At 41.3% G+C, this 26,218-nt stretch overlaps 1 protein-coding gene across 1 annotated transcript in view; it reads left to right on the forward strand.

The window, feature by feature from the left end:
• Nucleotides 1–16,791: 16,791 nt before the first annotated feature.
• LOC128745179 (paired box protein Pax-1) overlaps nt 16,792–26,218 on the forward strand; it is a 97,733-nt gene continuing 88,306 nt past the window's right edge. The window contains exon 1 of the mRNA XM_053842193.1: nt 16,792–16,821. Coding sequence (XP_053698168.1) covers nt 16,812–16,821 — 10 coding nt within the window. The 5' untranslated portion in view covers nt 16,792–16,811. The remainder of the gene's footprint in view (nt 16,822–26,218) is intronic.

The following is a 26,218-nucleotide window of genomic DNA, read 5'->3' on the forward strand; positions in this document are numbered from 1 at the left end:
TTACTGAACAAATTTGTTTGCAGTTTTTCAAAAAGCTTTGTTCTGACAACGCTTAATGAAGCTTATAATTCAAAGTTTTTTAATACTTTCTAAAAAAATTTAAAGGACTTGCTGGAAACCCTATCTCCAGCTAAAAGTGCCTCACATTTTTCATTTTCTTCGAATGGCAAATCACAAACGTATCATCCATCCTGTCCTACCTCTGTGCACACTGGCCTACCTTGATCTCCGCGGTTCGCCCAACCGACGAACGACAGCAACAAGGATGGCATTTTTGCTCGGAAAGCGAGAAAATCACAATTTAATCTCCTTTCAGCTGCGTTTGGAGATTCTGTTTCCTCTTCCCATCAACCTCACAGCCTTCTTTGCTCGACACACATCCAGTGTTACAAAAAACCAACTCGCACACAATCACAGTCGTTGGTCGTTGCGAATTGTTGTTTGATGAGTAAGAGAAAAAAACGCTTTTTTGGTGTGACTACACACTTCGCTTGACATTGACACGTGTTTGGACCAACGGTCCTTTCGCTTTACTCGTCTGTGATCCTTTTTTCCGGTTTAGCTTGCATTCCCAGTCCCCGGCCAGCGCAGCGGCGGCAGCAGCTCGGACTCTGCATACGGCCGAGGATAAAAAGCAGCATTTTATGCTAAATTATGTAGGGAAGCGTGAAATTTTTCAAAAATACCATTAATTCTTCAGCTTTCCCTTTCTAGTGCCGACCGAGAGCAGGTTGATGAAAGCCCGTGATGACACGGCCAGCCCGGGGAATGAATAGATAATTTAACTAATAATGACATCGTTTATTCTATGGTCGGTCAAACTTTTCCGACGAGGCATCGACCGTGTAACCCCCACACTACGAGTACTACCGAGCAGCAACAGAGGAAAATTGCCTGCACGTTTGCCGAGCATTATCATGTACCGTGATGCACTTAAATTAATTATTCAGCTCAATCTAGCAGCAGAAATCTCAATTATTAGTGCTACACTACCATCCGATGCTGGGCGTAGTTAATTTTTACCACAGCAGCAAACTACGTAGAGAAATGGCCCCAATTCTGTCGCCCCATCTCAGTCAGCTTGGACCAGAGCCCGAAGCCAACGGCGCTGGCGTGTCCTACTCAATCCCCACCGAATGCAATCGGTTCGCGGCACTAGACCGGCCGCCGCGAAGCCTCCCTCAATGTGGTCGCGGCAAACGCGATTCCATTACGACATTTTTGCGCATGGTTGGTCACGTGCGGACCCACCGTGAACTGCGCTGCGTGCATGCATGCAATGATCAACCCTGAGCTAGCTGGCTGGCTGGCTGGCTGGCTACCTGCAACTCAGCTCAGCTCCCTGCTGAATGATGATGGCGAGCATCATAATCGACTGTGTATACACACCGAGAGTACAGCCGAGAGCAGCCATCCACTAATCAAAGAGGCGGTCGAAATGTGCTCCTAATGGGCCGGATTATATTTATCTTTTGCAACAAGTTGACAGAAGCATCAACTGTCATCACGTTTCAGTCAGTCGGCGGTGCACGGTTTCGGTTTGGAGCCGGAGAATGGGCGGATGGACGGACGGACGGACGCGTTGCCATTAGCTACCTTTAGTGCGCGCACTGTTCACTTAGATGAGCGGAACGCGCTCGCAATCGCGCGAGCACTGAGCAAAACAACCGAATATAACGCACTCCGCCTTGTGAGGTTATGTGCACCGTGGGTAACGAACCAAGCAGCGCATGGTAACGCTTCAGCTAGCGACAAGACCGCCGTCGTGTTCGGCTTCTGCACTTTTACTTCGCTCTCTCTCTATCGGACTTTCTAGCCGTCTCCCTTAAGCCCTCGTATTTTGGAGGAAATTTGAAAATTCCAGGTTCGATTTCCTGGATGACATTTTAATTTCACCACGTGTTCAAAGAGATCAACCAAATTAAGTTCCTGTTGGAATATTGTTTTCAAATTGAATCAACGAGAGGATCGGTTTGGGGTGATTCGTTTTTTTTTTGTTTCTACACGGGAGCAGCACGTTAATATAGGTGTGAAATTATTTCCACCGAACGGTAATTAGCACCGTTTCCTTCCTGCCGGACCGACGATGGTGTGATGGCGGCGATGATTGGTGGCGGTTGGCTTTTTGTTACGGTACGGAGATTTGATTCGCACTCAGGCGATGCAACCAGGCAGCGGCGCCGCCGCGGTTTCTTCAAGAAGGTCCCGATCGCGGATCAGCGAAGGCATTCGTGCGTGCGAAATAATCTTTCCCCACGTTCTAATCGAAACGGAGTGCACTGTTTAGCGTATCTACCCTCACTTTTCGGGTGCTACCCGCGCGTGAGAGGTGGTCTTCTTCGAATAATGTCCCACGTCCATGTTCTCTCTTGGACGTCAGTTGATTTTACAGGTTTGTTTGATTTTTTTGGTAATAAAAATATTAATTTCAATAATTTTATTTGCCGAAATTTCCAGAAAAATTCTTTTCCGTGTATTTCATCACATCAATCATTATTGCCAATGTAAATATGAAGCCCAATTTGGTGGACTCATTGGAGCGCGGGTGCTAAGAGGTGATCTGTGCTAGGGCCATTTAGCAAGCTTTTCACTCAGACATGACGTGACCAAGTGACTTGAACGTCGTCACAGAAAAACATCACAAGACTCTAGAAAAGAATTTAAAAGAGCGCTACTTAAAAAAAACTTTTGATCTTGATTTTACGTAACATAGCTAGCATCAATTATTATAGCAAATGTTGATACTAACAATAATTATCAGTGGACAACCCCCGAAAATCTGGGTTGAATGCTGAAGCTCAAATTTATGTTCGCAGGAATTTCGCAGGACGCCGCCTACAAGGTGCTCTCCCAGATTTTGTTGCGTCGTCTATCCCCAATAGCAAGAGAATGCGAAGGGCAGTATCAGGCGGGCCCCTATGGCCCGTGCAACTACGGATCAAATTTTTACTCTCCGACAAATCCTCCAGAAATGTCGAGAGCACAACGTGCTCACGCATCATATTTTCGTGGATTTCAGGGCAGCATACGATACAGTAGAACGAGGCCAGCTATGGCAGATAATGCAGGAGTACGGTTTTCCGGACAAACTGACGCGGCTGATCAAAGCTACTCTGGAGCGAGTGACGTGCTACGTGCGCGTTTCGGGGACCCTCTGGAGTCCTTTCGAATCGCGCAGAGAATTGCGGCAAGGGGATGGACTGTCCTTTATGTTATTCAATATCGCTATTGAAGGGGTGATCCGGCGAGTGGGCATCGAAACGAGAGGAACGATCTTCAGCAAGAGTAGCCAACTCCTAGCCTTCGCAGACGACCTCGACATCATTAATAGAAACCTTGGGACGGCGGTGGCAATCTACGCCAGACTAAAAATGGAGGCGAGGAGGATAGGGCTACAAATTAATGCGTCGAAAACCAAATATATGGTAGAAAGAGGCTCCAGAGAAAGCTACATTTGCCTCCCACAAACTGGAAGTGATTGATGAGTTCGTAAATTTGGGATTTCTTAGTAAGAAGATCCAACGACGCATTCAAGCTGGAAATCGAGCCTACTTTTCCATCCGCAAGATGCTTCGATCTGGGAGCACGCGCCGCCGCACAAAGCTGAGGATGTACAAAACGCTAATCAGACCGGTAGTCCTCTACGGGCTTGAGACAGTAACTTTGCTTACGGAAGACATACGTGCACTAGCCGTATTTGAAAGAAAGGTGTTGCCGACTATTTTTGGCGGAGTACAAACGGAAAGCGGAGAGTGGCGGAGGTGGAGAGATTCCCATCGTACAACTGAAGAAAATTGGGAGACTACGGTGGGCCAGTAACGTCGCAAGGATGCCGGACGACTGTGAGTGAAATCTGTTCTCTTCAAGAACCCCACCGGCACCAGGAATAGAGGGGCCCAACGTGCTAGATGGCTCGACCAGATTGAAGCCGACTTGCGTGTGCCGAGACGCACAACGAATTGGCGACGAGTAGCCCAGGATCGAGTACAATGGAGAGGAATTCTTGATAGGGCAAGAGCCACCCCGGCTCTCGGCTGCTAAAGTAAGTAAGTAAACAAGTAAGGAATTTCGCTGGTAAAGTAACTTTGTATTCATTTTAGTTACAGCAACGACCCCGGTAGAAACCAACGTCGTATGCTGGAGGGAACTCATGCGAGTGATGGCACGAGGTCTAGCGTTACTAGCCCTGGAAGGCTTTGCAAGCTTTCAATGAGCAGGGCTGTGTAGTGCTGGTCGGGATGCAGGATCGCGTGATGGTCTGGGAAGCGATTATCGAGAGTACGTGTCTGTTGGGGATGTAACAGGTATGCGCTATCCACACGAAAGTCGACAACGAGAAGAAAGCGCTCTACGCACCTACGGCCTGCATTCCCTACTGGATTCATACCATTACCAAGTAGCAATACCTACATGTGGATTCAACATTACCGACGGTAAACGTTCGGCAACTGCACAACCCACAATGTACCGAAAACTAGGTGCACCTACTGGACGAAGCACTACCTTCCTCTGAGGAGTTAGGTTCTTCGGGTTTCGAAAATGTTGGCGCTAGATGAAGTAACCCTAGTATACTGGTTTGATTAAAGAATTCCAACCAGTCAAGAAAGACGAAGAAAGGACGGGGTAGAATTCTTAAGAGGAAAAACCGTCAGAAGAAGGATAGAGATCGTAAAAAATTAGAACTAGTCTGGGATAATGACACGCGCAAGTTCTACGAGAAGCCAATCTCGTATCCCAAGTAACAAATTGGGTTCTATTACAGTCTTATGATGGCACTTAAGAACAAAACTGGTCATGAAAACTGCCATAAGAGTACAATAAAACTCACTTTGTTGCTTGGGATGAGTTACACGCTGAAAACATGACAGCGCTACAAGGACAGCAAACTGAAAAATTATTTAAGGCATTTTTTTATTTAATTGGCTTTCTGTTCCAAGACATAGCCTGACGAACAAGATTTTGACAGTTCACTCGGTTGTGAGCAATTCTTTGGACAACGTGATACTCGCCGCCAGATGTCGCTCCGCTTAGTTTGAAGATGGTCATTGTGATTTGAAGTACACACATTGTTGTTGTCTACAATTTTGCTGAATACGGTTTTGCTGTATCTTTTGTATTTATGGTGCCACAATGCTAGTACCTCTTTGGTAATTAAGTGAACGTTAATTAAGTCACTAATGAGTTACTAGCATTGTAGCCCCGTAACAACAAAAGATACTGCAAAACTTTATTTAGCAAAATTGTAGGTAATAATTAGTTTTACAAATGTCTCATATATCACTTTGTCGAATTTTGCTCGGCTGAGACGGTACTGTCAAATGAATCAAAATTGAGTCAAAGTGATTGAACCATCCCTGTTTTCCAGAATAGTGAGTAATACCAAGCTTTAAGACTATGAGAGTCGTTGAAATCTTTGGCTATTTTCGTTATAAAACCTAACTGTCTATTAGCTTTGGCGATGATAGCTGACCGATGATTGGTAAAGGTGAGTTTTTCGTCCATCAGAACTCCTAAGTCATTTATTTCTTATAGTAATAGTGGAAACTCGAAACATTTCATAAATTTGGCGGAGAATAATTTGGAGAGAATTTCAATTTTCTATTGTTAAATATATATTTGTTAACACTATTGTAAGAGCACAGACTAATGTCAGGAAAAGCAACATTTTAGATAAATTAACGAACAGAATGGTATAATTTTGGTGTGCATTTAGACCGAACATACGATGCGCCATGATTATCACGCAGTTCAATTTGAAACTGATAAATTGAGCATTCAAATGGTCTTTAAGTACTATCCGCAGATATAATTCCACTACTACTGGAGCATCTACCCTAATAAGATCATTCTTTTAAGATGAATAGGATGAGAAGAAGAGAATCACGGTGCCTCGAAAGTTCAATATTTGTAAGCAATAGAATGAGTTCTGAAATAAATTTTTTACTGGTATTCAACCTGAGTGTTCAATGAATTTAGGGACCCCAAGTAGTTTTGGAAGATTGCGGCCCCAACAATTCCCCAAGTTTTAAGCATATAGTGTTAATCTATAGGTACCGTCATCCGGGGCGAGATTGTTGCCAAAAAAACACATATTTTTGGTCTTTAGCTTAGTATACACACAATTTAGGAACTATGTTGATTTCAAACCTGTCAATATATACTAAATTGTTCAATTAAGAACTGCCGTAGAGATGGTTTAGTTACAATGAAATCTAATTTTACTGGAAGTGCATGAACTTTGGCACAATCTCACCCCTTCTAGGGGGTGAAAGTAAATACATAAAGTTAGGCTAAAAGCTCAAACAGTGAACATTAGCATGTTTATAAACAATATACATAAATATCAGTATAAAGTAATTCATATGGGGTCGTCCATGAACTAAGTGGACTATCAGGGGCAGGGGGTCGGCCAAAAACAACGCATCATACAAAAAGTATGAACGAAAATAACCCGGGGAGGTCTGAAATAACTAAAAATCAGTTCGTGGTCAATGGACAGCCTTTATATAGCCAGTAGCGTTTCTAGGGTTAACAATAGGGAGATATATGAAGGGGTGTATCCTAAGGGGGCACACTTATTTGATCATTTAACAAAAGTAATCATTACTTTGTTCGAGAACCCACGGCCGCAGAACATGTGGCCCATCCCACCCCCTCCCCCGGCCTTAAAACTGGCAGTTTATACACGGTATAATATATTCGTCTTATATTAGAGTGTTTATTCAAAGCATCTGAAATTTCCAGTGGAAAAGTAAAAATTAGTTTAAATTATTTAGCAGACCTATGATGCTGTTTGCTCCAAAATGGATGGTGCAATCTAATCTGTCAAAATATTGTGCTCAATAGTAAAGAATGTGAGTGTACTGGTATATACTGACGTATTTTTGTTGTGTAGGTGAAATCCACAAATTGGATCGATCATTATGGCTTGGCACAATCTCACCCCCGTGAAGCTCGAAAAGTACAAAGTTTCGAAAAATAATATTTTCGTAATCAAAACTTATCCAACGCATAATAACCTTTCAATACATTGTAAATGATTAGTTTATATACCTTCAAAATAGCAAGTTGATCCGATTTCTTGTTTGGGTTGGTTTATGCGGGACATTTTTACAAGCGTTATTTCCGCGCATATTTGATCGCGAACTTTGAAACCTTGTTTAGGCTAAATAGTTTGCTAATATTATCTGTGTTCCATTCTAAGTTATGAATAAATATGTTATTTTCATCATCATTTTGAATTTAGGTCACCAGTTTCTATAGATATAATAAATTTTCAAAAATAAACATTTTTGGTTTTTGGCACAATCTCACCCCGGATGGCGGTACCGTTTTAAAAACTTAATTTTGGGCTTGACCTCATGTCAAGGTCAAGACAAAAACAACGAGGTTGATCTAAACCATCCAATGAAACCCACGGTTTTCGATTTGCTCACGAAGAAAGCATGATCCGTCCTTACTCGCTATCGCTCGCTTGCTCCCAACTGAAGGAAGGTACTAGAGGTCAATAAACCTAGCAAAACAAATAATCCTTGATAGAAAAACTATCAAAAATGCACTGGTTGGTGCGTTCATATAGCCTTTGAGCCCTCGATTCAGTATAAAATAACCAGTTTATTTCTATTTTATTTGCAGTTAAAAGTGACGAAAAATTGACGACAAAATGTCGAAAATACGATCAAAAGTTGTTGAAAAGATGACGGAAGACATGAAAATACGAAGAAAAACGGTACACCAAAACTGCAACAAAAAGGAAACGAAAAAACACCACAAAAAGGTATTTAAAGATGTCAAAAACGCGACGAAACCTGAGGAATAGACGACAAATATAGATAGCAAGATGACAAAACGACGAAAAGACGTCAAAACAGCCATAAAAGCAATAAAAGCGACAAAAATACCAAAACCAGACGTCAAAAACGATAGAAACATGATGACAAGATGGCAAAAAGGCAATATATAGGTACGGCAAAGAGATGACAAAAAGACGACGAAAAGATAAGCAAAAAGACGATGAAACAAAAGGCGCCGAATAATTGCCAAAGAACCGACGAGAAAAAAGTTCAAATCCCAACGCCACAGAAGTCACGAATGATCCAAGCTGTTACAGTAACTATAATAAAAAAAAGCAAAATGAGCACTTAGTACTGCATTTCGTTACATTCTGCACAAGCCCCAAAGGATAGAAAAGCGACTTGAATATTCCCTTTTCGCTGATCTTTTTCGGGAACTAGGTATGGGGGATGTCTTGGATTTCATCGCTTAAATACCTCTGGGACGTAATGTACCTGGGTACTCTTCCAAGTACCAGATCAAAAGTCAAGTAGGTCTCGTCATCCATTATGACCACGACGTCGCGCTTTGCCGGAAAGCACTTTTTCACCAGCACCTTCAGTCGCGCTTTCTGTGTGATTGTCTGCTGTTCAGAAACGACCCGCCTGTTGTAAATTCCGGCGGGCACGAAGTGCCTCATGATGCACAGCTTCTTCGCTCGGGCATGGAGCTGGTAGTACAAACAAAGCATCGAACGTAGTTGTTCAACTGTTTACGACATGATTGTTGCAAACAGGGTTGTCCTGTACTGAGTGCACCTATTTTGCTTATTTAACTATAACACCTCAATCAAGTAAAATTCGAAAATGTTAGGTATGGGGCATTTATAGAGTCAATTACTATCCATAAAATTGCTGAACTAAGTATTGCTCTATTTAAAGTATTCACTTCCAGGTCACACTGGACCTCTCTACGCATCTTGTACCGATCAGGTAAGTCGCATTTACGCGGCAACTTGTCAGTTAAGTTCCATCTTTTATCTCCACTCCAACTACAACTGCAACTACTGGCAACTACCCAAATAATCTGTAAACAACACACACTGCACGTCTCACGCAAAGCCTCTAATCTATCTATCTATTTATTTATCTGTCTATATATAAAAAAGTGAGTGTGGGTTTGTATGTTCCGCCATAACTCCAGAACGTCCTGACCGTTCTCCACCAAACTTGGCAGATATATTTTTTAACACTAAACGTACCGACTGAACTTCAGAAACATTTTTCGCTAATAGATCGAAAATGCCGCTATTATTGATAGATTAGTATTGTTATTTTTTTCAGTAAAAAGATAAATAGTAGAGCAGCAAGCTTTGCACCATGTTTTAAATTGTTTCTAATAAAAACAGTTATGCGGAATAGTGTCGTAACGGTGTGAAAATGAGCCAAAAAAGCATGGTGTCAAATGACCCCTTCACGGTACGTTTAGTGTTAACATAAGGGTATCTGCACTGAAGGGTTGATAAAAGGAGGGGACCCCTGACAAGGGGGAAACCATAACTCCGAAACGCCTGGACGGGTCTTCATCAAACTTAACATACATGTTCTTTGACATAAACAAAAATCAGCGGGCGGGCTATTCAAGGAGGGAAAGAAGGATCAAATGGGTTAAGGATGCATTTCTCTTACATTTAGAGCGAAATCAGTTGTACAAGTGACTGAATGACAAAAGGAAAGTTCTGAAAGGGGGGAATAGAGTAGCCATTTTGACAAGGGGGAGGTTCAAAAACGTAAAAAATGATTTGTCTCGCTTCGTGGGGATTAGCGGACAGAAGACAGAATTACAAGTGGCCGGGAGACAACAGAAGGGGAGCTGACAAAGGGAGTAGTCACATTCAAATAAAAAAAGGGTTTTGCTACTACATCATAAGAATTTTACTATGTACAAGTGACTGAAAGACAAAGGGAGCCCCAAGTAAGATCGGACGATCAGCTAGTACATAAATGACACTTGCATAAATACCCGAGCAAGGTTTGACAACTAAGCTATGTCAAAATTATTGCATATTTTGCTGTTGATATCAACTAGAAATCATGTTTTGTTGCCGAATCCAAATGGCACTTATGATGTATCAGACTTTGCTTTCATTTTGTTTTCATTTTTACTGAAAGAAAATGTGTTGACACATTCTATTTATAATGTAAACAAACCTACAATATTTGAATCAATCTATTTTCACATAACATTTTTCTAGTGAAATTATCAATTCAAATTATTTGATGATAGCAATATGATGACGATATGACAGCAAAACGATAACTAATTCAGCTTTCCCATTACTATTGTGTAACAGCAAGATTAGTGTTCCGTTCGATATTTTCGATAGCAAAAGTATAATTCTATTTAATTTCACGGTGTGAGGATTTGTGCAATCAATTTTGATATTTTAGCCGCTAAGTCGACCAAAATGAAATCACACTGAGTAATCAAAATCCGTCATATCAAGGTATCAAATTTTGTTTTCAATTTGCTCTAAAACTTTGCTCGGGTAACCTACGTAAAGAATTTTGCTACACCTAAATAATCATTAGAAAAGGGAACTAAACGGAATAATGTTGTCTAGTTTCATTATAGTTTGAATAAAAATGTTTCAGGCATTTTTTACAGCATTTGATTACAGCACTTTTGTTTACGATCAATTACCGTCCCTTTGTTTATGTTTCAACATGTACTTTCAAGAGAAAAGTATAGTTCCTAGTAGCCGGGTCCATTTCTTTTACAACTAAATACGAAGCATAGAACTGCATGTGTATTTTTCCATGATAGTTTTTATTATAAAATATCAGATTACGGTAAAAATAAAAATATTGTTAGCATATTTTCGACACCCAAAGGTCGTAAAAATAGCTAGTCCATTTCATGCTCAATTATTTAGATTGGCATCACTGCATATCTATGCTGGTCGCGTTGGTTACGTGTCAACAAACGATTGCCGTAGATTTGCGTTTGCAATCGAAACGAATTAAACTAATTTCTTAGTAATTCAAGTGAAAAATACTTCAGGCAAAATCATTATAATATCTTTCGAAATAACTACTCGGGCGGTAAGTCAGCAGCGTTTGACGGTCATTAAGTTAACTTTCGAGAGTGCTTCGACAAGTGGAATAGTCGACAAAAATAATTGAAAAATCGACGGCGAAAAAGTGAAAATATAATGGCGTATTTTAATTGTGAAAAAATATCAGTACTTAGTGAAATCTATGACCCAAACAGTAATACAACCTATAGAATGCAATGTTTAGTGCTTTGAGTTGTAACATCTTCTTAGTACTAGCAGATTAGTTAAACTAATTTTTATTTTTTGTGGCGGTTTCCTGAGGCTATGGTAGTATGTTGTTAAACGGTAAAGGGAACGGAAGGGAGTGAGTGCCACTTAGACTGTCATAAATATACTCTGATGGCTTTGTCGCTGGGTAACGTGCCCCGGGGTAAGTGGAAATGGAACACAAAACACTGTTCAACCTCGTTTTCTCCAATTGAACCTTTCTTGAAATGAAAAATGCTACTCCAACGCATATATTTAAGTTATGGATTGTAATTAGAATTCCAAACACAAAAGCTGAACTTTAAATTTGAACGTCATTTTCAATTTGCGTTGCAAGTTGGACACATCTTTCCATAATTCTCGAATACTTTTTCATTTCGACGTATTTGACAATGAGAGATTTTCTTCGTATCTCCTCTCTGCCGCTGTTTATGGCGATACTAATGCATTTTGACACATCAGCTCAGCATGAATCGGTTGCCGGAGTCACTAGCTAGCCGAATGTTTTGAAAATTCTCTTTTCAATGCATTAGTATCGCCTTAAAAAGCGGAAGAGAGAACACGAAAGGAATCTCTCATTGTCAGATACGTCGAAATGAAAAAGTACCCGAGAATTGATGTTTTGGTCGCATGGGATTCATAAAAATGTACATGTTTTTCTGATAGTGGGTAAACATTACAAACATTACTAGTGAATCAACAAATTACATACGATGAATAGTTTTACAATTTGGGTTACATATTTAAATAAAAATGAAGGTGACATTTCAGAGCACCCGGGACAAGTAGGACCTACTAAAAATAAAGTATTTTAGAACAAAACTTCCGATCTTTACACACTTTTTATGTCAACTTTGGCGTGGTACACTAATTACGTAACGCAAAAATGATAGTTTTTTGACCCCCTCCCTCCCCTGTGTAACAATAAGTAACGCTTGGTATAGCCCCCCCTTTAAATTACGTAACGTTAACTAAACCTCCCCCCCCCCCCTATCATTGAATGAAAATCGCACAATCCGTTAATTTTTTTTTAGTTTTGCAAACTCAAGAACGCATCGATTCTACATTCCTATCAAAACTACTATGATCAGAATGTCAATTCTGAATTCTGATCAAACTGTATGATTTAACACAACCAAGTATGAGTTCAGAACAAAAATTATGATCAAAATGGATTTGATCAAGTAGAATCGAGGCTAAAATCATAGAGCTACACAGCTGAAACAGCAATTAGGCATCACCCCATGTTGCTTGCTGGGCCAAACGGTTTTCGGCTGCTTAGATTTATTCAGCAAAAAATAATTTCGTATTTTTTCAATTTGATAAATTTGTTACGTAACTCTTCTCAAGACTCCCCCTCCCCCCTACGTAACAAAAAGTAACGCTAGTTTGACCTCTCCCCCTCCCCTCTGAGCGTTACGTAATTTGTGCACGAAGCCTTTCTAACATTTCCAGGTGTATTACGTAATAGTTATATCGGAATAATTTTCAAATAGAAGAAAGTAAAAAGTTCTGTCACATTCTAGCGATACATATGCATTAATAATGATCTAATTTTGCTACGGCAGTTTTGGACGACCTTTTATTCTATGCTTTTTAATCAAATTTGAATATTGGTCCCCGGGGGTCAGTCCCGGCGTAGTGGTTAGCATTCACGCCTCTCACGCCGAGGACCCAGGTTCAAACCCCAACCTCGCAGGAGTCACGAATGATCGAAAACTGGTTAAAGTGACTATAATCTAACAAAAAAATATTGGTCCCGCTAGCCCTGGTAAATGAGGCAAGTAAGACGTAGCGTTTTGATTTTGAAAATTCGTCTTGGATTCCTCTCATTGAAAGTCCTTTTTAGTAATTAAACCTTGGAAGTTACATTACTAAAGACTTTCTGTGCTGCAAAAATTTTTAAATAGTGATCGTCTCAGCTTAATAAAAGGCGATAAATTTTGTATAATTTATTATAATTTGTATAGCATGTTGTACAGCATTTGTACATGCTCGTTTGAGTTCGCTGCTGAATACTGAGAAATTCTAGGAATCCATCCAATTTCTGAAGTAGCAAAATCACCCGCTTAGATGTGATATGAATTTGTTTGTACCCAAAATTATCGATTGAGGTTGGTTTGAAACCAAGACAGAAGCGATTCAATTTCTGTGATTTGAATAGATTACCGTTGAAATTTGATTTCGCTTACCCCCACAACGGCTCTCTGTGTCTGTGGTTAGCGGCCTCAATGGCATTTGGTTTGATTGGTTTGATTGAAACTCAGATTTTATTTCGGGCTAGCAAAAAGGCTGACTTACTTCATCATTAAGTAACTAAAAGTTACTTGAAACCGCAAAAAATCGTTGTTGATCAAAACTACTCGAATTGTAGGCTGAATTCGTTTGAGGCAAAACGCTTCTGGTAACCCTACTGCAAACCCCCGGACCGATTTTCCGGGAAAATACAGTTCCTTTTATCCTTTCCTGTGAAGTGAAAAATATTCCCTCTGCGTCCCAGCCTCCAAACGCACACGCCATCATCAGAGTTCCTTTTATCGCAGGCACACAGCCGTCGACACACAAACGCACACACGCACACGTACACAGGAAAGCGGTTCAAAAGTGCTCAAACATCACAAGTGGAAAAAGAGTTAAAAGATCTGTCATTTTTTTCTGCCTTTGCTAGGCGCTGGCTGGCACAGCCTACTAAAACCGCTTGGGTTGCTCTGATGGATGCTGACGACGATGCTGTAAAAGTAGATTGTTGAGAGAAATGTGGCGGTGGTGCACGGCGGTTGTGCTGATGGTATAGAGTACGTGTTTGCTTTTCATTTCATATTATTCCGCATCCGTCAACCGGAAATAAACGGCTGTTGCTGCTGCTGCTGCCGCTGAGCGCCCGTCGTCGCTCGAGCTAAACTGTCCCTCAACTGTCCAGGACATAAAGCGCCCATTGCCTGCGGAGTGTGATGACGGTTCTTCTGTCAACGGGTTTTTCTTCTGGAAGCAACAGCCAGTTCGGCAGCTTACTGGAATATAGGAAGACAGCACCAGCGGCACACGTTGGCCTGGCATGATCTTTCCGGTTCAACGGGCGTCATTCGGAAATTTACGACATGATTGACAGTCTCAGATGGATTAAAATGCTTCATTTATAAATGGATGGTTCCGGTTTTTTCGGCGGTGGGGGTCACTTTTTCTTAATCAAAATAATGTTGCCGCGTTATTCAGTCAGTTCCGGGGCCTGCAAATCATCGCCAGACAATCGTGTTGAAACAGAAGAAGACGACGACGACGAGAACGACGAGAGCAGCAGAAGAAAAAAAGAACGAATCATTCCACGTCGATTCGCTTCTCTGACCGCAATGACCTAGAAAATGCGTCATTCTACAATAATTATTTTACCCCCGGTACCCGTCGTGCCGGAACACGACACACCGGTTCACTTCCCCCGGGCTGTGCCCTCCGATGCGGGCTTCGCGATGCGATGCGACGCTGCCTGGCTGCTGCTTACCGCTTGATCAATTTGAAAATTGAGTGTCAAATTTATTTCCGCTGACCCATTGCCGAGCCGAAAATTGAAACGCTTCGTTAGCTGCTAACCAGACCTGCTCTGGCTGCCGGAGTCTACTCATCCTTATTCGGCCTTACGGCGCGGCTAAAGCCAGCCAGAACCACCACCGTATCGATCCACTTTCCATCCATCCCAGCCTGCCATCAGGACTTCGTGTCTGTGGTGGTGGTGGTGGCTCCATTCACGTAATTTCGTTCGTTACGCGCGCACACACCACGCTACAGGCAGGACTGACAGGAGCACAAGGATTAAGGGTGTCCTGTTTCCGCTAACTTTGTTGTTACCTCACACCCCGTCCCCGTCCGGGGGCGGGTGGTGGCATCTGTCAAACGCACGCACTTTGAACGCACAGCGGAACGCAAAAGTTTGCATCATTTTCCACACATCGTTTTACCTTAATCATTCGCTGGTGGCAGCGTCTCGCTCGCTCGGCCTACTTTGTCCCGTTCGCGCTTCGAGCAAACATTACAAACACAGCCAACCTTGTCCTCCTAGCAAGCCAGCTAGCTAGCTAGCTGGCGAGCGAAGCAACAAAGTAGGAAAGTGCGTGTCGAGTTTTTTTTTCTTCTGCTGTTTGTAACCAGAAACCAAGGAAGCGAGAGGAATTGTCAATAAAATGGATTTTGATTATGAAATTGTGTGTGAAAAGTGCGACGACAGACCAGGCGAACCGGTACCGACCATTTTTCCGAAAACTCCTCCCCATTAGCTATGCTCGCTGGCAGCAGATTGGCCGTTCAGCTGTGACGAGTGGTAGTGGGCTGGCACGCCCCCTTTCACGCTGTCATTCACAGCGAGCGCGAGCACGCACACACGCATGCAGCGGCACATCCGTACACGGCCCACTCGCGCTGCCGGGCTCGCGTGTTGGTGCGACCGGTTTGGGATGGTTGGTGCATCGCTGGGTGAGTGAGTGTGTGTGAGCTGCGAGGTTCTGCCTGTCAGAGTACTCGCGCGCGCCTGTGTGCAAGCGCGCTGTTGGGCGAGAGCGAGAATACCACGGTTCAGCTTCTTCACAGATGATCGCCGCAGTGTGCCATGAACGGAGTGATAGCCTAAACGCGAAAAGTTCTTGCTGGTCGTCATCGTCGTCGTCGTCGTCGTTTGTCAATCAATCGCAGTCACCGTCGTTTCTGTCGGGGCCGCGCGCGCTTGCTTGTGTGTTTTTTGTGAAATCGCTAGGTTTTTTTTTGGCGTAATTTGGGTGAAAATCACGCATAACTTTGTGCGGTGACCCTGTTGCTGAGGATTGAGCGATTTTTTTTGTTTGGTTCGTTTTGCGGCACAACGGCAACGGTCAGTAGCAGCGGTACACGGTTGACCGGAATTCACCAGACCCGACCCGTTCCGTTCCGTTCCGTACGTTCGTTCGTTCGTTCGTCTTCGGGTCGGAAAGATGCATTGGTGTGCCGGCGTATGTGTGCAGGAAACGCTCCAATGAAGACAAGTCGATCCGTTTAGTTTCGAAGGTCCTTTTCCGGGTCGTGGTTCAGTGGTTATGTGCTCGTAAAAGTGTCGTCATCCATGGTCGCACACGGTAGTAAACACTTGATTTTCGGGATTAACGTCGGTGCAGCCGAAACTGACTCGAGGATGATGCGTTGTTACCGTTCGTAGGGATTAGCGTCCGGCATTAAAAAAAACTTTCTCTAGAATCATCATTTGTGGATCAAAGCAAGCGAAATACCTCAAAGTAGAAAACAAACAAAAAATTAGTAACCTAGAAATCGTGGAGAAATCGAACGTACACTTAACTATAATAGGGAAAGTGCCTTACCGAACCGAAAAGCAGGAATACAAAAGATTTTAACAAAACAGAACAACCGATAGTACAAAACTATATCGAAAGTTTACTGTAGACAAGAGAAATTAACAAAACAAACAAAACTGTAGTGCAGCAGTGCAAGCACTGCTCGGTGGATTACCCTCGAATCGTAGTGTTCAAGTTAAAAAACCACAAAGTTGGAGCCGCTGGCGAGATTTCCCGGTTCCGATTTGTTGCCTAGGTTTAGCAACAAATCATTGGCCCTTCTCGGCCAGCAACAACAACAACAACAGCGACCAGAACAACAGCAGCAGCAGCTCTATTCGCCGACGCCAACAACACAACCGTCGCTCGGTCTGCCATCGGAGGACACGCGAAAGTCGACCATCAAGATGGAACCAGGTGAGTGCCGTCTCCGATCAGTCGTCGTCGAGTGACGAAGGTTTCACTGTTACTGAAATTCACCGAAATACGACACTTCGCATTCCACACACCCGGGTTCAACCCGGGGACCAAATCCCGCGGTAGCTTGTCGGTCCGCGTTGGTTGGTTTCGGAGCCGGAGGCGACACGGGAGGGGGGCTTAAAATTGATTCTGATCCGGCAACCAAAAAAAAAACGAAAAAAGTTGTCCGACACCCGAGAAAACATGAAATCAAGATGTGGTCGAAGAAAAATGTCAAAAGTCTACCTTTATCTCAAAAACTGACGTCTCTCTATCAACGTCTTCTCCCCGTGTTTGTGCTCTGCTCCGTGCCAGTGCAGCGAGGAGGTTATGTGAAAGGGCCTTTGGCCCTTTTTTTTCTCACACACAGTCAGGTTCAAAACAAAACTCGAAAACGTAACGTGCAACCTCTGAGCTCTGAAAGGTGGTGCAGACCTTAGTTCTATTAGTTCTGACACCGAACCCTCAAACCTCACTCAACCCGTCCACGTCCACCAGTCCAGCTAATCCATCTTTCCCGGCCGGCCTCAGCATCGCCCACGACGATGCGCAAAGCCTTCTGTTGGATTTGTTTGCCCTTCGCCCTTCGGGGCGGCGATCGAGGATAAATATTTGCTCTACTGATGCCTTTCTGCTACTCTCGGGTCTCGGGGCCGGTTCGGTTTGGAATAGTTTTTTTTTGTGCTGCTCATCACCTCATCATCTTCGGTCCGGTCCGGTCTCGGTCTGGGTCTCTAAAGGACCGACCGAGCCAGAGTGGTTTAATTAGGCGTTCTCGACTAGACTTGATCGCGCGATCGCTACTGGAAAGCGCTACCGAAAGGCGGGTGAGCCACGTTTGCAGGCTAATCCTAGACGGCAGCTTCTCCAGGAAGCGCAGTAGGGTGAATTCGTCTGTCCGGTGTTTGAACTTCTTGAAGTGAGTGGAATGTTTAGTGTTGTCTCCGCGTAAAAGAATGAGTGAATGTTGTGGAGTAAAACAGTGGATTCAAAAGCGGTAGTTGAAATGTTTACACAATCTGGTCTGGTTGATGATCACCTTTGATCTTGAGGAAAATGGCATCGAGCCACGTTAGTCAACACTTCCTATTTACGGTTAAGTAGCAGGTTTAATTCACACTTTGTTTAGATTGACTATTGTTATTTCATACACTGGGGAATCTCAATCGAATATGTAGTTTGAAATGAAATCGAGCTCGTTCTGAGTTTGAAACTTTTGCAATTCTACTGCGGTCGTTTGACAGCTCCTTCCATTAAAAATTTCATTGAGTTTTGTAGGACAACCTACCTTTCAACGATCGAAGTAAGCCCTGCGTGAGCACCGTGAACGTAGCATATTTTGCTGTCAAATACTGTTACAGTCAAGTCCTTCCACAGTCATTCGTCACACACATATGTTGGACACTTTCAACTTCAACTGCTGATTTGCTGTTAAATTCTACAAATTGGTTGCTCAAATGAATTTTGTATCAGATAAAATGCACATTTTGTCCTATTAACCAATCATTCGTATGGTTTAACCTTCCAAATGGCATGCTTTGATATTTACTATTTGCTGGAACCGGTAGTGACATCTGAAAGTGTGAATTAAAACAATTAATGCTAGAAAAATGGTTTCCCAGATAAAACAGTGACAAAACTTATATTCACCCAGTAAAAAACATGTACAAGTTTTTTGTACATTCGATGGACAATAAAAGTGACCATTATTGTGTTGTGGTTTTTAAGTTTCACACAATCGTTAGTTACCTATTTTTCCCGTAGAATTTTATTAAAATTGTAGTCGAAAATTACACTTATGGCGACAGCAAACGAAAATTATTTCCAAGAAAGCAAAACGTTTAAGAGCATTTGAACTGTACCATTGAAGAAGTACAGAAAACCTGAAAATTAAGTGAAATGACAAGGAAGTATTTTTTACGATTTGCCACTATCCAGCATTAGGGTGATCCATGTGTTTTGGACAATACGTTACGTCGTTTGGGTTTTAATTTGTGCGTTTTGTCTAGATTGATACTGTGATTTATATCGATTTAAAAGCGGCATTTGATCGAGTTGATGGCAGTATACCACTGGCTAAACTGAACAAACTTGCAGGTCATTTTGCTTTTGTACGATGGTTTCGATGCTATCTATTGAATCGAATGCTCTCTGTGTGAAGATAGAGGAAAGCAGCAGTCTGCGCTCATTGTACGGAACTCTCCGGTATTCCACAGGGCGGGACACTTGGACCATTCCTCTTTGTGCTAGTTCATGCTTCATTATGCCCCATGCTTTTTGCGGACGATATCAAACTATTTAGTAACTAGAAGTAACTAGAGTAAACCAGGTTTTGGAACTGTTCTTCATCGTTTGATGCCCATTCAATGGCATTTTGAAGCATCAAAGCTGGAAAACAGAGCTATTTTTAGTATTTTCTGTGCCTTCGAAAAGATTAAAAGCAGATTAGCAGCAGAGAAACTGTTTTAATTGCAACATTTGCACATTGTTTGGGACTTTATTGAAAGATCAAAAATTAGTCACCAAACTAAATCAATTTGAGTGGGAAGAGAGGTTAGTAACAAATCCCTCGCTACAACAAAAGCCAGCGCTACTAAATACTGAAATTAGATCTGAAAATCAGAAACAGTATAAAAGAAATTTTCAACAAACTTGTGATTTTTTTTTTGTAACAGCATGATTTCAATTTATGGAACATAAAAGTTAACCTCCAAACTTCATTTTGCGCTTCTATCAATGATTTTTATTTAAAAAACATTTGAATAAAATTTACACTTATTAGTTAGTTTTTTTTAAGTATGACAGAAAAAAAGATCCTCCATCGTAATTTTTTTCCGTGTAGTTCACGTTGAACCCCCCGATTCTGACACTTCATTGTTTTTGTTTGTCTAAAACACTTCTTGTAGAACTCGTAAGACAACTTCAAGTGATAAAAAGGATTGGTTTTAGAGATGAAGCCTGTAGAAGCTGTTGGAAAATGACCGGAGGCAAAATTTCAGGACCGAAACCTTATTGTGCGTGATGCTAAGCGTAACGAATCTCAACGTAAAATAGTGGAAAAATATAAAGTGAGCCGTGGAGCACACAAAAAATCATACTGAAACATCAAGAGCTCGAAAGCGTCGCTGATCGACCGGCAAAGGCGCTAAACGCCAGAGTGCTGCGCAAACCGACGACCTGATCATCCGGAAGATCAAGAAAAATCCACGCACAACCGTGCGTGCGGTTAGGGAAAACTTGAGCTTGACCATTTCTGATCGAACCATTTGACGACGCATTGCAGAGCGGGATTTGAAGAACTATTTTGCAAGAGAGCGCCCGAAAAAAATGGCTCTTTTTGCCAGAAACTACGTCAACAAGCCCCTGGACCTCTGGAAGTCTGGAAGCACGTCATCTGGTCAGAGGAGTCAAAAATTGAGCTCTTCAACAAGAAACGACGACTAAGAGTTTGGCGGAAGAGCGACGAGGGGCTCCAGGATAGACATCTACAGCCAACAATGAAGCACGGCGGCTGTAGAAACATTATTATTTGGGACTATTTCTCGTGGTTTGACGTAGGAAATTTGGCCCAAATCAACGGCATTATGACGGCAGAAGTGTATATCGACATTTTGTGTGAGAACGTGGAGGAGTCGATGCTTAAAATGGGCCTGGAGAGTAATTATACTTTCCAGCAAGACAACGACCCCAAGCACACAGCGAAAAAAACACGAGCATTCTTCCCGTCAACCCGCATCCCCCCCCCTCTGTTTTTGACGTAGAACTACGTCTTTGATTTCTGTATTGGGATGCACTTTAGAAAAACGGAGAGGTAACATGTAACGAAAAGTGATTATGTTTTGCACGCTTATAACTCAGTCATTCCTCAATAAATTCTAGAGATATTGGTATCAATCGATTGAAATTTTTTCTAACAATCCGTTTCAATGCAGTAGACTACATGTTTCTCTAACAAACTTTGTCTGTACCTTGTCTGTACTAAAAATCCCCGACAGAGCGTTACGCATACTTGATTTTGAACACACTCATATTTCGCTTCGCCGTAAATGGCTACTGTCTAAAATAGAAGGATTACCCTTACTTACATATTTAGATAGCGTGCCGTCCTAACACAAAGCCTAATGAACAAAAGTTTCTCAAAGTTACTCGGTTGCGAGATACCCCTCTCCAATTCCCTGGACACCGAATAGTACTCTCCGCCAACTCGCTCGCTGTGCCCCTCTTCCACTTGTTCCTTCCCGATTCGATACGAAAACCATTCTTGCAGGATAGTTATTCTGCATTCTAGAAGCATGTTCTGCCCAACGTATCCGTTCAACTTTAGCCAACTTTCGGAATACTGAGTTCGCCGTAGAGACGTGCCGATTCGTTGTTCATTCTTCGCCTTCATACTGTTCTTTTGCACGCCGCTCAAGATGGTTCTTACCACCCACCGTTCGAAAACTTCGACTGCTCCCAGGTTCTCTTCTAGCACGTTCTAGTCCACGTTTCATGCCCGTAGAAGACAACCGACCCAATTAGCGTTTTGTACCCCAGCCCCGGATAGTCCCCAGTGGTTCGACCAGGGACTGTGGTCGATTGTCGTGGTCCTTCCGACGCGTAAGTAACTAATGGGTCGTCGACTACCTCGAACTCATTCCCGTCGATTACCGCGGTACTGCCTAAGCGGATCTCGCCGCGCTCGGTCCCATTTATCCGCATTTATCTTTAACCCAAACTTGTCAGCTTCGCGTTTTAGTCTGGTATACTGATATTCCTTCGCCTGAAATGTTCTGCCAACAGCATCCAAGTCGTCGGCAAAAAAGCAGATAAATTGACTGAATTTATTGAAGTCTTGTCAAAGTCCCCTGCGAGATTCAAATGTGTCCGGCAATCTACCCGAGATTCTCACACAGCATTGGATTCCATCCACCGTAGCCACGATAAGTCTAGTAAACATACCCAGGAAAGCCGTTCTCGTTGAGAATTTTTCATAGCTCTTGTCGGTTTACGCTATCATATGCAGCTTGGAAATCAATGAACAGGAATTCGCGTCACCTCCGGAGGATTTACCGCAGGGTGATGATTTGGATGTAGAAAATGGCTTGGGAAAGCACTTTGTAATTAGTGGTTACCCGCATAGAAATGCATAACGGATATTAATGTAAAAACATTACGGTTACCATGAATTTTGCTGTTTACAACACTTTATGCTGTAACTTCACTGTACCGTTCTTGGAAAAATTTTCATATAATATATTCATATTAATGTAAAAACTTCACGATTACAATGAATTTTACTGTTTACAACACTTTATGCTGTAACTTCACTGTACCGTCCTTGGAAAATTTTTCATATAATTCGACAACAATGCAAATTGTATCGAAACAGGAAATAATCTCTATCTAAGGTCCAATCCTTGGCAGGTTGAGTTATTTGTAGACACAAATTGTGTCTCTTCCTCCGTCTACTGTAGTAAACATCGATCAAGAAGTTTAATCTAATTCGTTTTACTGACGGGACGACGACATTATGCAGGCGCTTGCGACTTACTTGCTCGTCTGTCAACATATTAGCCGCGATTCTTAACGCGGGTGTTCGGGGAAAGGCTCCGTTCCTATGGAATAGACCAACCTCGTTGTTTCTACGTCTTGACATCGAATGAGGTGTCAGGCATATAATTAAGTTTTTATAACGGTAGATTTTACAATTGACATAGGGAACGATAGAAGACAGTAATGAAACAAAGAGCCGATAGGATCTAACAGATTGAGATAAGGCGTGAATGGGAAAGAGCGGAATTTGTTTGTGTAGGTGTACTGACCTCTAATACTTTCCTGATATGAGCGATGAATGCGGCTCGAAAATCATAATAGTTCCAAGTCTATCAAATTCATTGTCATCATATCTTTTCAAAAACATGAAATACCGTAATTATTCAGCCCGTTTTTATTTTGTCCTAATAATCCGAAAACCTACAATTTTATTTGCAGAATTTACCTTAAATTTCATTGTAACTTCATTGCGAAATAGTGTAAAACTTACAGTGAATGTACCACAAAGTTCACTGTTTTTGGTTTTTATTTGTATGGGAAAAAGCCGAAAAATTTAGTGTTACATCACTTAATCACCCCCTTATTCGCTGTAAAATTGGCGGTTTCCATTAAAATTTACTGTGAAAACAGCGATATTCATGGTAACTTCAGTGTAACTTTTACAAAGATTTTCACTGTTTCAATGTGGTTTTTCGAAGTTTTTCAATGTTTGTAACAGTGAAATTTAATGTTTTTTCGCTATACATTTTTATTCGGGTAGTGGATAAATGTTCTTGTAGATAGCGTAAATAATCGTGTCTTTCCACTCCTTTGGTAGTCGTTCCGTATTGGTCTCTTTAGTGACATTTTAAACGGTAAGCAAAATTGTTATCCACAACAATAGTTTGTTTACGCAGCAAACGAAGGGTCTAAGGTAACCTCTCGGATGTCATTAACTAATTTAAAAAAATTAGTTAATGACAGCAAACGGTCAAGAATTTACTTAGCTACATTTTACTCTTATCAGATTACATCAATGTTTCAAACAGCCAGAATTATGAGATGATTTTGAAAGAATAATAACTATAAACCATTGGCTCTAATCGTCTTCAAGAAGATATTAGAGAATGCTACGTAGTAGAAAATAGCCAAACATGGAATAGTTAAACTTAAATTACTCGAGAAAAAAACAGTTTTTTATTTTCACATATGTTTGAAATAAAATTTCAAGTTTTCAAGTGATTTTTGAGAGGTCTTTATATAAAACACACTATGAGATAAAAACTATAAAAAATATGCCTGCTATGTCTTTGGCAAAATTACTTATATAACCTTTAGCTACACCTTTGTCGAAGAAATTATCCTTCTATCTCTTTTCTACAAAAAGTTATTATGTGTTTACAACCCAAACTGGAGCTTAGTCGTTGGATTCACATTAATTGTCTTTTAGAGTTGAAGAAATTTGCTGAACATTGCAGGGAGCTATTATGAAACGCAAAAGTAAATTTTCACTTAGTTTTTGTTTCTGAACCACTGTGTAATGGAGGACGGAATAATATTATGATACTGGAACTGATTACCGAATAGTGCTGGTTGTAGCAAAATAAAGCATGCATGCCAATGCAAAGTAAGATAATGAAGCCAAGAAACCAAGTAAATTCAAGAATCAGTCCGAAAACGAAATGTTAAAGGTAAAAAAAGAACTAGCAAAGGTTGATCGCAAAACAAACATTGCGAAAAATTAAAATTTGGCATACTAATAATAATCTTAAACATTTGCTTAATTACAACTCACAAACAAGTGCGCATATTTTTTGACGTGTATTCACAGCATATTTGGTTTGTATGTCAAAAATACAATAACATGTTATTTGTGAACTTTCACAAAGTTTTTTTTTACAATACCGCAGGACAAACAAAAGGCAAATCCTGCACATTTGAAGAACCAAAAAGGCTATAATATACAATCAAACAGCAAAATGAGCTAGAGTTTGTCCGAAAATTGTGAACTGCATAATTGAAAAGTTGTAATGTTGTATTGAATGTTCGCTGAAGTATCCACCAAGAAGTGTACGAAAATCCACTCCTAATAACCCCGAAATGGATCCAGATATTGTGAATTATATTCATTAGAAGAAATTTACCTAGCGGTGCCATGATTTCGGGGGGGTTAAACGGTAAACTTAATAAAAATAAATTTAAAAAATGTGGAAATCGAAGAAAATGTTTCCATTAATCGATCGATTCTTTGGCTTAACTAATTGGCAAAGATTCGAATTTTGTCTTGGTTGAAATAATTTGATATGTATTAGTTTAAATATATTTTACTGGAGAATTTTCAAGCATCGTTTTGGGTGAAATTGATCAATCTATTTTTCTATATTTTTCAATGTAATATGTACTAAAATGCAAAGAAATTCACTGACTTCTTTAATTACAACTATTCAAACGAAAACGTAAAAATTGTTTCCTCACATAAGACATGTTTTAATTGCTGTCGAGCGAGTTCGGGGGATGTTTCATCACTACAATTAATTGTTATTCGTAACAACGCTTTTAGTTATAACATTGACTGGTAATTGTACCGTGAACTGAACAATAGTTCTCTTCTCGGTAGTATTTTGATTGAAAATAAATAAAGTCATGGCAGCCATGTTTATCGGGTTAAAACGAAAAGCTGTCCCAATTATGAACAGTTGCAAATTGGGTCGTACTAAAATGGAAAAATTATTGTGCTCAACCAAGGCGTTGTGGAATTCTAGCTTTGATAACAACAATAAATTCACGCCAAAATAATGAAAATTAATCTAGAAGTGTGAAGACATTACGTGTGAAGACATCCAGTGAATTTGCGGACGCGTTCATTGGATGCATGTAATGTCTTCACACTCTTTAGACAGGAGGTAAAAGGCTTAGTGCTTAGCACTCCATCTTGTGGCTATATGTTTAGTTAAGCAAATGTTTAGCCTCTGTATTTATACGTTATTATCTAACTTCTGTTCCTGTGGTGGCCCCCCGGTGGAAGCCACCGGCGTCTTTTATGGTTTCTCAATAGTGCAACTGCAATTTTCACGTAAGACTTAAAGCGTAAGCACAATTGAAACGCGTGCGTTTTGCGTTCCGGAAATTTGAGCATTCTCACATGTACAATTTAACCGATTAACTGTCAAATTACCGGAACGCAGACGCAAACGTATCAAGTGTGGTCCTTCGGGTCGTTGGGCGACGCACTCTAACGGTGGCTACAATACAACACACCTTGTTCGGATAGTTGAAATTGGTCAAAGAATCAGGCGACAATTCACCTTCTTTAACATTTTGAGTTGAGCATTTTTATTATTACAGAAGCAAAGTACCTAATTTGCTTATACCGTTAAACGATATCAACGATTGCAATGATAAAAAAAAATTTTGTTCTCAAATGAGTAACTAATTAATACATTAATACATTGAACCAGCTTCTTGTATGACTAAAGGGAATTGGGTTAAAAGACTCACTGAGAGAGATCGTCCCAGACCTCCCAGTTGGCCTCGAAGTATGATGCGAAAATCATCTTGAATAACACATTCGTCCGGTTAAATCTCATCGTTGACCTCTACCTGTTCCTAGGTTTACCTTCTTCAGTACTAATCGAACACATACCATCATCCACGATGGGCGGTACATTTTCAGTTTCCGAGCATTGATTCAAATCCTCTTCACTTAGCACTATATGACATCTCGGCTGACGAAGACTTCTCCTTTTGACGTATTGAACACTCTGTATAGTCTTTAGAGTTTTCCGCATTTCCAACCAGAATGCACGGAATTGATTTTACGTCCCACTTCTTCCGTTTTGCC

This window comes from Sabethes cyaneus, chromosome 1 (assembly GCF_943734655.1).
Source record: "Sabethes cyaneus chromosome 1, idSabCyanKW18_F2, whole genome shotgun sequence".
Lineage (NCBI taxonomy): Eukaryota > Metazoa > Arthropoda > Insecta > Diptera > Culicidae > Sabethes > Sabethes cyaneus.